Source organism: Triturus cristatus, chromosome 6 (assembly GCF_964204655.1).
Source record: "Triturus cristatus chromosome 6, aTriCri1.1, whole genome shotgun sequence".
Lineage (NCBI taxonomy): Eukaryota > Metazoa > Chordata > Amphibia > Caudata > Salamandridae > Triturus > Triturus cristatus.
Window position 1 is genome coordinate 117,550,859 of NC_140589.1, and position 16,543 is coordinate 117,567,401.

The 16,543-nt window shown below is 46.8% G+C and overlaps 1 protein-coding gene across 5 annotated transcripts in view; it reads left to right on the forward strand.

The window, feature by feature from the left end:
* The window catches only part of LOC146816482 (exportin-5-like), a 1,867,381-nt gene that overhangs the window by 1,203,973 nt on the left and 646,865 nt on the right, over window positions 1–16,543 (forward strand). For all 5 annotated transcript variants that reach the window (XM_085610326.1, XM_085610327.1, XM_085610328.1 and 2 more), the window contains one exon: window positions 11,876–11,935. In XM_085610326.1, the coding sequence (XP_085466452.1) occupies window positions 11,876–11,935 (60 nt within the window). The remainder of the gene's footprint in view (window positions 1–11,875; window positions 11,936–16,543) is intronic.

The window sequence follows — 16,543 nt, forward strand, 5'->3', positions numbered from 1 at the left end:
CTACTGAGGTTCTGATGTTTATTTCTACCCGCAGATTCCTTATCTCCTGAATCTCCCCTGATGGCAGACTGGATCTAGAAAAGTTGAAATAGCTATTGTGTGTCAGTAGTTTGTTCCAATTCTCTAACTAGGTACCAGTACTTCCCTGGATTTGACATCATGGAGCCATATGTGGCACCATCCTGCAGCTCTGATCTAAATTCCTATTTTGTGCCCTTCAGACCAAATAGAGTGTCTCTCTGTTTCATTCCATTCCAAAATAATTGTTTGCAAAGTATTTAGGAGAGTGTCATTGAGAAAGAGGTCAAGCTGTCATAAGTGACTATGCTGCCGCTTTCAAGGTTCTTCTTCAGTCCACATAATGCTTTCCCTTGCACATGCCTAGAAGTCGGCTTCAGGTTTTAGCTTCTTACCTTGAAAGACTATGAAGGACCTGGCAGGACTTTGTTGGAGGTTGTGAGGTGTAACATAGTCTGCCCCATCAGGTCCTGTTCCCAGAATAGATATAGATATTAATTTCCGAGTATGCTGTTACATTTCAAGATGTTGCCGCTAGATTCTGCATCAAATCCAATATGGATGTTGTCTGTGGTCCTGACTCAGTTTGCAGAATTGTTTTGGGTAAGATGGATTTTGGGCACACTGGAACACATGCGAAAAGTCAACTTTTTCCCGCCTACAGACCTTGCTCAGGCTTCATTTGTGCCCAGAAAGTCAGTAGTGAAGAAGACTTGCTTTTCTCCTATTTGAATCCTAAAGAGAGCCTCTCTTTCGGTTTCCTGAACTCCAGTGGCTTAAATACTTTACCTGAGGTTACCCCTACTGTCCTTGGTTGGTCCCTTTTGGAGCATTTACTGTTTTTCAGGGTGGTTCTGCACCAGGTGTGAGAGGTCCTAGAGTGCCCTTGACAATTATAGTGATAAAGGCAAACATTTTACCTGAAAATCTTCTGTTTGTCTTCCATACCAGTGTCCATGTTGCATTTTACTAAGGCACTGCTAAACTGTGTTATGGCTGCTTGGGTCAGGCCACCTTTTGCATATTCTTTCCACTATCAAGTTTCTTATCATGTATCATCTGGATCCAGATGATACGTCATTTCTGTCCTCTCATTCGTCACCCCGGGGACTACTACTGCAGGCCTCCATATTTAAAGAAGTTATTGTAAACCCCTTTCCCTCTTGTTGTTCACAGAAATTCAGTGCATGGAGTCCTTAGGAAAGTAGTTGTTATCTTTATGGATTAAGTGTTGACACTATGTTTTCGGTGACCAGGTCTGTTGACTCTGCTGTAGTCCTTTGTAGACATGCTTGGTTTTGCTCTTTGGATTTTCCTGAAGATATTCAGCCATCAATGAGTCTCACATATTTTACAGTACAGGCATTCTTTTTTCTGATGGCATGCATTTATTTTATTTATTTATTTATTTATTTATAACGTTTTATATAGCGCGAACGTGACCCACGAGGGTATCAGAGCGCTTTACAATATACAGTATAAAACATAAAAAGGTGAGGTAGAATACAAGCATTTGATATTTGTTATTACGTACAAAAGAGGTATATAGTATATGGATAACATATGTGACTCGTATCCAGCAGGACATTGCACTATATACAGTTATTGAGCATTAGGTGGTTGTGATAATAAACATACATATAATATTCTCCTTCGATCCACCATGGGTATGAGGTATATGGATAATACAGGAGACCCCTGGCCAACCGAGCTTTACACTAAATATAGGTATTGAGCATTTAAGTGGATGTGGTACTAAACATACATATAATAATCTCCTTCATTCCACCGGAGGTAGGCAATGATATGAGGATCGTATAGGTGACTCGATGTCAGCATAGAATTGAGTCTTAGGACGTGAATTTGTTCATTGGTAGTATTTTTACTTCTTTTTTTAATGCGGTAAAGGAAGAGATTCCACGTACCACTAGAGGTAAGGAGTTCCAAATCTTTAGTGCAATCCCTGAGAAAGCTCTGCAAACAGTTCTCTTCTTACGGAAGGATTGAGGTTTCAGAAGTAAAGTACTCGCACTTCGTAATTGTCTGCATCCTCCCAACCTTTCTAGCTTTAGAGCTAAGTAGCTGGGTGTATTGTTATGTAGTGCTTTATGGGTCATGCAGGCAACCTTTAGGTGTATTCTTGCCTCGTAGGGCAGCCAATTCAGAGCTTTCAGGGTTGAAGAGATGTGGCTATTTCTTTTCGTTCCTGATACCAGTCTTGCTGCAGTATTAAGTGATACCCTCAGCGGAGCCAGCTTGTATTTGGGGAGACCGCAAAGAGTGGTGCTTCCATAGTCTAATCTTGGTAGCACTAGGGCTTGCACTGCCATTTTTAGGTCGGCCTGCGGGAGGAAGGGTTTGAGTTTCCTTAGTACACTCAACTTGTGATTAGCTCCCTTAGTGGCATTAGTGTTGTGCATCTGCATATTCAGGTGTTTGTCTATGGTGAGTCCTAGGGATTTTGCGGAGTCAATGATGAGGGGATTACAGTCAAAGAAGGTTAGGTGTTTCAACCATATGTTTGGTATTCAGCATGAGGTGGTTGTTAGTGAGCCAGCTTTGCATGTTCTGTAAAATAGCGTTGAGGGAAATGAAGTCTTCTGGAGTGGAGATTTTCAAATACAGTTGGGTGTCATACGCATACAGGCGATATAGAATATTCGCTGATTGCAATGCGTTCGCCAGAGGTTCCATTAATAGGTTGAAAAGAATAGGTGCTAAGGCTGATCCCTGTGGAACGCCCAGGGTGACCACGGAGGGTTGAGAGAGTGAGTTCTTCATCTTGATTCTTTGTGTTCTGTTATTTAGGAAGGAGGAGAACCATTGTAACACTGTGCCCGAGAGGCCCAATACTTCGTTCCAATAGGGACAATAGGTTGTCATGCTTAACCGTATCGAAGGCGGAGGATAGGTCAAGGAGTATCATTAGACATGATTCGTTGCGGTCAAGCATTTTTAGTATGTCATCCATTGTGTGTGTCCTTGACGGAAGCCAGATTGGTGACTGTCTAGGAGGTTGTAATTCTAAATATGGTTGCATAATTTAATTTGTACACATTTCTTCGGCAGTTTTGCCAAAGTGGGGATGTTGGATATAGGGCGGTAGTTGAGATCATATGGGATGGCGTCGGTTTTCTTCAGTATAGGTGTGACCTGCCCTATTTTAAGTATGGAGCCTTGTCTCAGAGAGGCGTTTACAATTTTAGCCAATAGTGGTAGGATAGTTGTTTTTAAAATTTTGAATAGGGCAGGAGGAAGGGGGTCAGAGAAGTGATTGGAGGGATTGATTGCTTGAAGAGTGTTATAGACTATTTGTTGAGAGATTGGCCAGAAGGTGGGCCACGAGGCATTGTTTTTTGTGACTTCCCCTGGAGTATTAAAATGGATTTTGAGTGCGCAACATTTAGTATCTTGGGCCACAAGTTGTGGGAGGGCCTTCTTAGATTGGATGTCGAGCTCGGTGGCCTTAGTCTTTTTGCGGAAGAAATTTGCAAGCAGATCGCAGGTAGGTGTAGCCAGGTCATTTAGTTCCCTAGAGTTAGTCGTGTTGCATGCTTGTTGCTTGACGATTTCAAAGAGTTTTATTGGACGGTTGATTGCTTGGTTCAGCTGGGTTCTGAAAAAGTCTGCCTTTGCCTTAAGAATCTTCCTGTTGTAGGAGTTCCTTAACCTTCTAAGGTGATCTAGGTGATCAGTGGTGGGTGCTGATTTCCATAGTCGCTCAGCAACTCTTAGCTTGCGTCTCTCTGAGTTCAGGGTCTCATTGAACCAAGGTTTGGAAATTGTGGAGGAAACGTTTTTTTCTTGGAGGGGCGCTGTAGAGTCCAGAATTTCAAGCATTGTGGAATTGTTGAAGGCTGTGAGAACATGTACACAAAGACACATCAGTGCCCCATTTTGGTGGTTGGAATCAGCTATGAGCATGTCTTATAGGCGACATAGGTGGTTCAGAAGATTTATGGAGCTGCTGTTTTACATGCCTAACCAGAACTCCCGACCTGATCACCAGCTGTGTCTACCTTGTAGTGTCTATGGGGCATGGTGCTTTTGAGGAGCTAGAAGACCACAAGCAGCAGTTTTCCGCTTCACCCTCCTCAGCTTCTCCTGTCAGGCCATTTTTGTGCTTGTTCGTTCAGGGTAGGTACTTAAGGAGAAGGCGGTTTCCTTTTCTGGTGCTGACTGGACAGGCTGCTGGTGCTTTTGGTATCTCCCCCTGGATCCAGGCCTGGATCCCGGTCGACGCTGGTTGACCTTATAACACATCCACCGATGTCGACCCCGCCGGCACCACTTGCGACGTCGCCCGCTCCTCGGGACGACGTCGGGCCCGGTTTCAGCCCCGAAGTGGACGAGGTGTCGGCCAGGCATCGCACGATGCCGTTTTCGACGCCGCTCGGGGATTTATGTCCCTACTCCTTATTTTCAGCCTGTACACCAGCCTGAGGAGGAAGGGGGAGATTGGGAGGGGTCTGAGGACCCTCTCGCAGCTGCTTGCGAGTCTGAACAGGACTGGGCAGAGGAGTTGGGGGACGCCAGGGGTCTGGATAGCGCACCAGACCTTGGCATGCTGTCTCCTCCTACCGTGGCTACCGAGCAGGGTGCAAGTTATGCAGTGGTGTTGCGTAGGGCGGCCGAGGTCCTCCACCTCGAACTCCCTACAGTGGCCATCAGGCCTAACCTCCTGACAGAAGTGCTTCAGCCTGCAGCTACTTCTGCGGAGCTGCTGCTTCCCTTCAACGAAGCACTTTGACGTTTTTATGGGCACTTGGTCCAGGCCCACCACAGGGGCTCCTGTGGATAGGAACGTGGCCCGACGCCATCGCCCGGCTCAGGGTGACCCCATTTTCCTCTCCCAAAACCTCACCCCTGAAAGCTTGGTTGTCCAAGCCTCTGCTTCCCCGACTGCCTTACCTTCTGCACCCCCGGATAGGGAATCAAAGAAACTGCATCAGTTCGGAAAGAAGATTTGTTTTTTTCACCATTTCTGCACTGCAGTCCGTGAACACCGCATACCTCTTGGGTCGTTATTCCCACTCTCTGTGGGATACGGTGGCACAAGTGCTGCCTCAGTGTCCGGAGGAGGCCCAGACGGCTCTCTCCCAGGCAGAGGGGAGAGACGCAGCTAAGTTCATGATTCGTTGTGGCCTAGACACCACCGACTCACTGGGCAGATCAATGGCAACGGCAGTGGCGGTTCGACGCCACGCCTGGTTGAGGACAACTGGATTCTCGGGGGATGTCCAAAACACACTTATGGACATGCCCTTTGATGGCCGTCGCCTCTTCGGCGACAAAGCAGGCCACGTGTTGAAGCGGTTTAAGGACTCACGGACTATGGCCAAGTCCTTGGGGCTCTCCGCAGTCCGCCCTCATCCGCCGGCTGCTTTTTGCTCCTTTCCTGGCACCGGAAGGGGCACCCCGCAGCGTTCGCAACAGAGCCGCAAGCCTGCGCAGCAACCATCTCAGCGTGTTCCAGCCATGGCGGACCAAGGGGCCAGCGGGCGGGTCAGTCCACCTCCAACCCGGCCACCACTGCCTCCAAACCTTCCTAGTCTGAACTTTCAGGCCCATCAGACGCCAGTTGGCGGCAGGCTTCGCCATCACCTCCCCCACTGGTGCACCATCACATCAGGCAGGTGGGTTTTAGAAATAGTCCGAAGGGGCTACTCCCTCCCCTTCGAGGTCACCCCTCCAGCCATGCCACCTCAATACCACCGCATGTCGGGGGATCACTTGGTGCTTCTTCAGCAAGAAGTTGCGGCCCTCTTGGCCAAGGGGGCCATCGAGCGCGTTCCAACGCCAGAAGTAGGTTGTGGTTGCTATTCCCACTACTTTCTGGTGCCAAAGAAGGACAAGGGCCTGCGTCCTATCTTAGATCTCCGGAACGTCAATCGCTTCCTCCGCAAAGAGAAGTTCAAGATGCTCACTTTGGCTCAAGTCTTGTCTGCTCTCGACCCACAAGACTGGATGGTAGCGCTAGACTTGCAGGATGCTTACTTCCACATCCCAGTCCTGCGAGCCCACCGGCGTTACCTGCGGTTCACGGTAGGCCACGAGCACTTTCAGTTCACTGTGCTCCCTTTTGGCCTTACCAGCGCCCTTCGGGTGTTCACGAAAGTGATGGCGGTGGTCGCAGCTCATATGCGCAGATCAGAGGTTTCAGTCTTCCCCTATCTCAACGACTGGCTGCTAAAGGCAGGCTCGCCCCAGGCAGTCGTCTCCCACCTCCACTACGGCCGACCTCCTGCATTTGCTGGGGTTCTCCATCAATGTGCCGAAGTCGCACCTGATTCCCTCCCAGAAGCTCCTTTTCATCAGAGTGGTTCTGGACTCGGCGCAGTTTCGGGTCTATCCTCCCGAACAGCGAGTCCGAGATATTCGGGCTCTGATTCCGATATTTCAACCCTTATCCCGTGTTTCGATCAGAGTGACCCTGAGGCTGCTGGGCCTCATGGCCTCCTGCAACCTGCTGATCAGTCATCCCAGATGGCATATGCGGGCTCTGCAGTGGGACCTGAAGTTCCAGTGGGCGCAGCATCAGGGGAACCTCTCAGATCACGTCCAGATCTCGGAGGGCACTGCATGACAGTTGCAGTGGTGGCTCACGGACCGGCATTGGGTCGATGGCAGATCCCTCTCCAACCGGAGTCCACAGTAGTGACGGATGCAACCCTCCTGGGATGGGGCGGCCATATGGGAGAGGTGGAGATCAGAGGCCTCTGGTCTCCGGCGGAGTCCAAGCTCCATATCAACCTTATGGAGCTTCGGGCTGATCCGACTTGCACTGAAGGCATTCCTTCCCTCTGTCAAGGGGAGAGTAGTGCAGGTGTTCACCGATAACACCACCGCCATGTGGTACTGTAACAAGCAAGGCGGGGTGGGATCGTGGACCCTATGTCAAGAGGCCTGCACCTCTGGACATGGCTGGACCATCAGGGCATTTTCCTGGTGGTTCAACACCTGTCAGGTTCTCTGAATGCCAGGGCGTACGAACTCAGCCGCAGGTGCATGATGGATCACGAATGGCGTCTTCACTCGGACATGGTGCAAGGTCTCTCTTCGGCAGTCGGGAGAGCCTTGGTTAGATCTATTCGCCACCGAAGAGAACGCGCAATTCATCAGTTCTGCGCGTTGGAATTTCCAAGTAGGCACTCGCTCGGTGACACTTTTCGTCGCGAGTGGAGTTGCAATCTGTTGTAAGCCTTTCCGCCTATACCACTTCTACCCAGAGTGCTGAAGAAGATCAGGCGTGACCGGGCTCAAGTCATTCTTGTGGACCCGGACTTGGCTCGAAGAGTTTGGTATCCTGAGCTACTCAGTAGGAGCGTGGATCCCCCGATTTGTCTGCCTCTTCAGGAGGATCTTCTGTCGCAGCAGCAGGGGACGGTCCACCACCCGAACCTGTCCAACATCCACATCTTTGCATGGAGATTAAGCGGCGGCAGTTGATTCCTTTCGACTTGCCTTATGAAGTTTGTGATGTCATTCTGGCAGCCAGGCGTTCCTCCACTAAGGTGGTATACGCCTGCAGGTGGAACAAATTTGTGGCATGGTGCACAGCAAAGGCTGTGGATCCCCTTTCTGCCCCTCTTTCTGAGGTCCTTTTGTTCCTTCTCTCTTTATCCTGGCAGGGCTCTGCACTGGGCACTATCAAAGGTTATCTTTCTGCCATTTCGGCCTTTCTCAGGCTCCCTGATCAGCCTTCTCTTTTCAAGTCCCCTGTTGTAAATAGATGTCTCAAAGGCATTACACACCTTTTCCCTCCTATTCCGTTTGTGATGCCGCAGTGGGACTTAAATCTGGCTCTTACTTATATCATGTGTGCTCCTTTCGAGCCCCTTCATAACTGTCTTCTTCCTCTCTTGACCTTGAAGACTGCCTTCCTGGTTGTCATCACCTCCGCTAGGCGAGTGAGTGAGCTCCAGGCTCTTTCTTGTAAGCCTCCTTTTTTTTCGGTCCATCCGGACACGATTGTGCTCAGGCCCTGTCCTTCCTTTTTGCCAAAAGTTGTTATGACCTTTCACATTGGCCAGACTATTACCTTGCCCACCTTCTTTCCACCTCTGCATCCTTCCAGAGAGGAAGAGAGGCTCCACCGTCTGGACCCAAAACGTGCGCTTTCATTTGATCACAACCGCACACAGCAGTTCCGGGTGGATGACCAACTCTTTGTTGGCTACGTTGGCACCAAGAAAGGTCAGGCGGTCCGTAAGAGGACTATCTCCCGCTGGGTTGTCTTATGTATCAAAGCCTGTTACTCTTTGGCTAAAAAAGAACCTTCGTGTGGGGCTGCGTGCTCATTCCACTAGAGCAAAGGCAGCCACTACTGCATTGGGACGTGGTGTCCCCCTGCAATACATTTGTCAGGCAGCTACGTGGGCCTCGCTGCATACGTTTACTAAGCATTACTGCCTGGACAGCCAAGTCCAGAGAGACGTCTTCTTTGGCCGTTCTGTGCTCCGGGACTTTCTGGTGCGATCTTGGTTTGCAGACCCACCACCGGGGTTGGTATTGCTGGGGTATCTATTCTAAGGTAAGGAATCTATCACTATGGGTTTCTTTCAGATGAACAAGTTACTTACCTTCGATAACAATATATCTGTAAGAAACATTAGTAGTGATAGATTCCTTACCGCCCCACCCATCCTCCCCGTTCTGCGAACTGATTTCTAGGGTTAAGGTCATCCCTTTCAGGGCCCTAGTTTCAATACACCAGTGGTCAGTATCTTGCATGACTCTGCGTTCCTGGCGTGGGAAGTTGTGTACAGAACTGACATCAGCACGTGGGCAGCGTCTATGTAGCGCCCGCCACGTCATCTTGGCGACCACGACACAAGCAATGGACGCGGAGCCGCACAACGCCACCTACTGACATGCAGGGGTACTGCTGACGAAAACTTTCCGGATCCATTCTGACGCCTGGGGGTAAGTCTAAGGTAAGGAATCTATCACTACTAATGTTTCTTACAGATATATCGTTACCAAAGGTAAGTAACTTGTTCCTTAGTCTAAGTACATCAACCATAATGCATTTTGGGTTGAACACTCAATAAAGCATGTGGGAAGAAAAGTATCACATTTCAGATGATTGTCAAATACTGTAAGAAAACTATTGGAATATGGAGGACCATCACAAGTGAAGAAAAGGAGTTCTAATGGTAGTGGCAGTGCTGAGGTATCGTTGGATAAAGACACAGACCAGAAAATCAAGGAGAGTAGAGTAAAGGAGACCTATATTGTGGAAATGCTTTTTCCTTGGCACTATACCCACAACAGGAAAGTTGGAGCCAAAGGTACTACAGTCAGTTTTCTAATGGTTACATTCCAAGTAGCTCCAGTCTCTTGGTTGTAGTGTGGCCATGTTTTGAACCCGCAAGTTTTTGTGGTTTCCTTTGGACAGGGATCTAGTGAGTACTGTTTCTGTAACAAAGGGTAAAAGACAACATTTAATGTGAGACAATTGTAGTCTTTGGATTAATCCCACATGAAAAGTGGAGGGAACCACTCTGCGGCATACCTTATAATTACGGCTCCCTGTTTTACGTTTTTACTAATTTTTACAGATAAATACAGACAGAAAACCATTTATTTTCTTGTCTGTGGTTATTTTAAAATGTGGGTAGAAACGGAAATTGAGTGCTCTCTGAGTGATTGTAAATACACTTATTATGACTGCCAGGCCAATAACTGTGTGGTTTGATAGGTAAAGGAGTTAAAAAAGAAAGGAATTTTAGTAAAGAGGCTTAAAAAGCAGTAGATATGTACAAGGCTGATACTGAAAGTGCATATTTTCATATAAGTGTATTGACTTATCTTCTGCTGGTGTTCATATCACTGAAACCTGACAGGCATTCAAACATGACTGCATATGTATTGGTTAAATAAATGTGGAAACATACCAGTTTCAGCGTAATCTTTTCCACAAACTCGATAATAAATATGAATAAATACAGATAAAGTTGACAAAAAATAAATATGGATAAATACAGATGGAAATGTCAAAAAAATAAATACCATAAAACCTGGAGTCCTACTTATAATCCGGGATTATCACGTAGGCAAATGTGGTGAAACTGTCCAAAATAAAGAATTCTGTCACAGAAACCTAAATAAAAGTACTGTATTCAAAAAGCTCTCACATTTTGTAGGTGAAGAAGGTAGATTATTTTGTACCTGGTTGCTTCTCTGGTGTATATCGTAGCAGTGCCGTAATAGGACTAGAGCCAGTTTTGGAAATGTCCATGATTCAACCTCTGTGTGGGCACTGTTGCAGTGAGGTGCAAGATTCCTTTACAGGCACCGTACTGCAGTCACTCTACACACCTGTGCTAGATACATACCTGGACGTCAGAAAATATAGGCATTATGGCACTGGCATCCTTATTAAAGGAAAAGATGTTGTTGCATCCTGTCCCATCACGCATCTAATAAATCAGAAAGAAGACATTGTTTAAATCCAAACATGCAAGAATTTTTTTTTAAAACAATTTGCGAATTAAATGTGTTTTAAACGTGTATAAGCACCTCCACTGCCCAGAACCCCTACAACTGAAGACAATCAAATCATTTTTTTCCATAGGCATGTCGCCTTACTTGCAGGGAGAGCATTGCTGTCACTTGAAGGCTGCCCAAGGAACTCCACAATCTACGTATGAAGGACAGTGACAATTAGTACTTTGGTTCTTCTTGACGGCGGTCTACTTAAGGATGTACCCCATAGCATTTACATCCATACTTACATATTTTTAGCTCCGTCATCGAGGAGAAAGGGTTGATTTTGAATTTAATGAAGCTACTAATTGGAACTAGGATGCACCTGAAGTACTTATCTTGGAATCACTTTTAGGTGAAATGTTTGTGCATCTGTAGTGCAGCCTGGGATTATCTTGGTGCAATAACAGATGTAATTATCTCTCAGTGAGAAAACAGCGTTGGGTAGCATTAACAAAGTACAGATTCCATTTGTGAACCCCTCCGAGTGCCTGGGAATGCGATGATGGAGGTGTGCAAGGAACATCTGACATGTATCCTTGCATTTACTTTTTTATATGTTTTTTTTGCTGCTCCTGTCTCTTAAAGGGACCACGGTTGCAATTAAAAACTGGTGTGATGTAAAGGGCATTGGAAGGAGCAGGCAGCGGTCTCCCAGATGGCCATGTGTCCCCGCTAATACCTGAGCCCATGTTACCTCTTGGACAGCTTCCATTTTGCAAATCGATACCACCTGCTTTTGGGATTTTGTGTCCAATCATTGTTTTAAGACCACTGCTATGCTTGCAACCCATTGTTACAATTCATTGCAATCATGCAGGGCACGAATTGGGAATTTTAAAACATATGAGAGGGTTGTGTGCACGCCGAGAATGCTGTACGATGGTTTAAGAAGCAAGGACATTTATGCTTGACTTTATGGTTTCTAATTATTTAAGGAATTTTCCCCTACGAAATGCACTGGGAGTAGACTCAAATAATTTTGGAAATGATGAATTCAGATGAATTAACAAAGATGAAGAATGGTGATTGATCCCTGAATACAAGTCTTATAACGTCATCAAATAACGAATTACTCCTTGACCTTTAAATATATGTGATTGCAAGGTAAAAGGGGAGAAGCTAAAAAAAATAAAGACAGTTGTTGATCAATCTGTATGGGATTACAGTAGGGTTTCTATGTTAATTGTCCATAGATTTTGAAGTTTGTTGAGTGCCACTTTCCGGGGCACTGAATCTATGCTCTCAGAAATGTCAACAAATTGGAATGAGGATGTTTAAAAAAATTGCTAATTTTTAAAGAGATTTCTCTAAAGTAGAAAGAAAGTGCTGCCAATGTTCTTATACAGGTTTTTTGTCTTACCAGATAATTGCTATAGAGATGAAGACCAGGCAGAAACAAGTGCAGCTGTTGAGCAGTGTGATGGTAAGTACAGGCTCTGTATTGGGAAAATAAACTGGGGCAAATGTTTAGCTTTGGTAGGTATCATAGGCTTACATATAGAGATCAAAATTGGGCACTAGTTCGTGAAGCATGATAGGCTTGTGAGCATGCCAACATTATCCAAAGATGGGAAGTCTTTCCCTATCCCACGCAAACCATTTTATGGATATTCACTACTTTAGATTCTTTACAAGAACCCTTTTGGTGACACCAGACTGGCGGACATGAGGACTGACTAGCAGTTATGCAGAGGACCGGACGTTGCACACCCTCTCCATATAAGTCACCCATGCGCCGATGACGTCACTTTCTTTTTACCACACCTCCACAATGTAATATCCGGAGTTGTGAAGAATTGTTTTCTTGAGTTTCAATGCTATGCATCTGTTATTGGCCTGGGAATCCATGTGTCCACCTAGATCTTTGGGCGTTTATCTGTCTGGGTCTTGGCATCATTCTGTGTAGGTGGCTGACTTCCAATCAGAATGTCTGATGTGTTTGGGTAAAATGCAAAATTCCTCCAGGTGCAAGGTCTGCACACAAATGCACTCTAAGGCAATCCATGAGCTAAAAGCTAAATTGATTGTGGTAGCCGTTAATAGGTTGCGGTCAATTTGAAAATCTAGACTACACTCCTTTCTTGCTCCCAAAGCCATTTGTTTACATATAGACAAAGGTTTAATGATCACTTACCTTCTGCCGCAGACACAATTCCTGGCCTTCCGTTGATGCCACAGAAGAGCTTCTGCTAGGCATATAGAAGCCTTTCAGTAGGTTGCATTGGCCATTTTTCTATGCTTATCCTTGGCTGCAACATTTTCAGCCTCCACGGCACACATGGCTCTTTGTCATCTCCTTCTGATACCGCATACCTCACATCTCTTCATGCGCCTAAGAACTTTGTGATTCAAATGTCTCCTAGTAGACTATACAACAGTATTATACTCTCTGCTTCCCATGATAGGGAATGAAAGTGTCTAGACACATTGGGATTTCTTTTTCAAAGGAAGTGTAATCATGTGCTATTAGTCTCGCTTGTGTGTTGGCAAGATATTTCCATTTATTATGGTAATAGGTAGCCCTGGCAGTACCCAGCCTACTAGTTCACAAGTGGAAACCTTTGTCTGGTATACTCAGGCACCTCATGAATGCCTCTAAGCAGCTAATGCAGACTTTAATAAACACTACAGATGCTGCCTCACGTTACAATGGGCTCCATTATCATCCTGGGAAGGTAACCTTGTATGGATACAAGAGAGTTTTGAGCAAATATTTGGGAATACATTTTGGGCACGTCCTTTGAGGCTCAGTGGACTTTTTCAAGGCTATGCCTAAAACTGTTTGTATCCTGGAAGTGTTGTAGTAAAAAGTGAGAAGTAAATCATTCCGGATAGTGGGCCAAATGTATTTGGAAAGGACTGACCTGTCAGCAATGCGATTTTTTAAAAACGAACAAGGGGTGTTTCCGCTAAACATCATAAGGGTTTATCATTGTGTATAGTCCAATCAGGCTATCATTTCTGATCCAGCTACCTCCATAGGGATGGAGTCAAAATGTAAATTAGATCTGTCACCCAATCCTATGGGAGACCATATCCAGTATTTGTAACTATCCATGTAGTCCACACTAAGAGCACTGGTTGAGAACCTTGAAAGTGGATAAATTCAATGTGCACCGTAATCATGCCGGGGTTGTTGGCATTCACTGCAAATATGAAGACATAATAAGTAATGTAGAAAACAAAATAGAAAAAAATACAATAATAGAAAATCAAAAGTTTATCCGGGTTAGTTCCTGTATAATTGTTAATAGGGTTTACCAGCAAACTTTTGTGATATGTCGACATGGATAGGTTGACTGCTGGTCAGAGCACCGAAGAGGCTACTACAAACCACACACCATTTGCCAGGACCTTACAACTCGCTGATGTCTTGAGTCTCGGGCGTGAAACAGATTAGACTTGACTACCATTTTATTCTTCTATCGGAGGTCTTATGTATAGATAATGTGGAGTGTCTTACTAGTGGTGCCTCTCATCACTCCCCCTCCTTGCTCAACGCTAGAGACCGGGAAGAGAGGATTTAGAGACACATGGAGGCCCAACGAGTTGGGAGAGTGTTCCTTGAAAGGGAAACATTTGGCCAACTTGTGAACACTATGTAGGAGAGTAGGGTCTGCTTTCTATGTTCACCCCCACTTTTTGCTTTTGCTTCACTGGTTTTCGACTTAGATGTGGCTGTGGGCCTGCCAATCAGACCCACAGCCCAGCTGTTCTTTCTCTAAATTGATACTTTGTACTTTAGGTGCATAACCCAATTGGTTAGGGTCACCTTATTGGCCCCTGTACAGTGTACCTTAGGTACCCAGGGCATAGGTGTACCCTAGGCCTACCAGGGGCTGCAGCATGTATTATGCCACCCCTGGCTGGCCTTCCATTATGACACAACTGGCTGATCCCTCAGCTGGGGCAAGGTCGTGTAATCACTCCTTGCTTAGGTGTAGTATTCCTATACCTACCTTATATATAGACACATGTGTACCTATCAGCCACTCCTATGGCAGGCCTTAACAATCCTGGAGGCAGAGTGCTTGGTAACATGTGAGATGGTGCTCTAGCATGAGTTGAGCCTGTCTGCAGCTTTCGGAACCATATCCTTATAGCTGTTCTATGATATAGCCTACCATATACTCTTAAAGTACCTTATAATCTTAAACGGTTATGGTAACTATGGTTTGGCTTTATCAAAACATGTCGTGTAAGGTGTCTAACACTTTGGAATAATACCCCCATACCATTTCTGGCACTGAGGATATTATTCCTCCCTTCTAGAGGGAGAAGACATGTTGAAACCTACTTACCCGGTTAAAGTTAACCAGAGCCCCAGCATCACAAAATGGATGCTGCTGCCACAGACACAAGTCTGACCTTCTGCTGCTGGGAGTCCTTCCAGCGAGGGAGGCTTAGACAATAGGTTTCCTGCCTTGGGAGGTGCGAGCACCACCCTAGACAGGATTTAGTGTATTGGGGCAGGGAGGGTTGAAAGAAACTAGACACTGCCTGGGGCACACAAGGTGTCCCATGTATAGTCCAGTTCAAACCGGCGCTGGGGCACTCCAGCCCCAGCTCTGGCGCGAAACTGGACAAAGGAAAGGGGGTGTAACCACTCCCCTTCCTGGTCCCACTCATAGGAGGGACCTTGCAGGTAGCCCAGCTCACTAGCCCAGTATATCAGTAGGTAGCTGTGCCCTGCTAAATTAGATTAACCTGAATCTGCAACTTGTACAGAAACTCTGGACCTTCGACATTCGACCTCAGGAAGAAGACTGAAGAAATCTCCCTTGTGGCCAAGGAGTGACCACCCTGGGCAACCAGGCACCATCCAGCGACCGCTGCTTGCTTTGCGACTGATCCTACGAGGGACGACTGCAGAGAGTGACCAGCGCCGAGACTTCCAGACACCTCTGACCCAGATCCACATCTATAGCGAAGCTGAGACCCGTGGAGGCGACGAGGGACGTGGGACCGGCGACTTGGGAAAAGTGGCTAGTACCTGACTAGCGCGACTTCCGAGGCTCCCTCGAGGCTGTGCTTGGGGAATCGAGAAGCCCCCATCCCGAGCACCATCTGCAAAGAAGACCAGCTCCCCACACTTCACGTGTTCTGCGTGGGGCCCTTCTGCACCTGAGTTGCTCGACGTGTTGTCCGGTTGCTGACCCGTTGGCTAGTGACTTCTGCGACGACGAACCTTTGTTTTCATCTTGCTGGTCCGGCTCCTCCAGACTGGCACCCGTTCCTCTGTGAAAGAGAAGCACCCCAGACCTTCCTGGTCTGCACCAGAAGCAAGTCCTCCATCCTGCGTGGGTTTCGCTTGCCAAGGCTTGTTGGGTCCTGACTCGACTTCGACGCCGCCGACAGCAAGAGCCTTCGTGGGACAAGCTTCACCTCTTCACCTGCATCTTCACGTCATCGCCTGGTTCCTTCCTGGTTCCTTCCCGGCTCCTGGCTGGTGACCTAGACTCTGTCCCTTCTGCTTGCAGGTTCCTTCCTTCTTGATCCCCTCCTTGGGATCCACCGGACACTCTTCACTGACTGCCTGTCAGCAACTTTCCTTCAGGCATCCATAGGAGTCGACGACGAAACCCGACGCAAGTTCCCACCTATGCACCCGCAGCCCGTGGGCTAGGTAACTTGAGCATTTCGGTGCTCACAAGGGTATTGACTTTCCAAGGGTCTAGTTTCCGAGTCTCGACTTCCTAGCTATACCAGAAGTGTCCTAAAACTGTTAATTTCTAATAACTTCCATTTCTATCGACTTTTACGCATTACGCGTGAGTGTTTCCTCTCTGCACCTGAATCCCGTGGGCCTCCCACTTCCTAACCTTTGGTAGTATAGTGTAGCCCCAGCGATGGCCTAGGCCTATCCTGTGTTCGTGACAGTGGTTCTTATACCACTTACTTAGTATATGGTTTGCGTGGCCCCTAGGGCCTAACTGTATTACTTACCTGTGTGACTTAATGTATGCTTAAATAAGACTGTGTTGTACTTACCTCGAATCTCATAAAGAGTGCTGAGGGTTTGACTAGAATA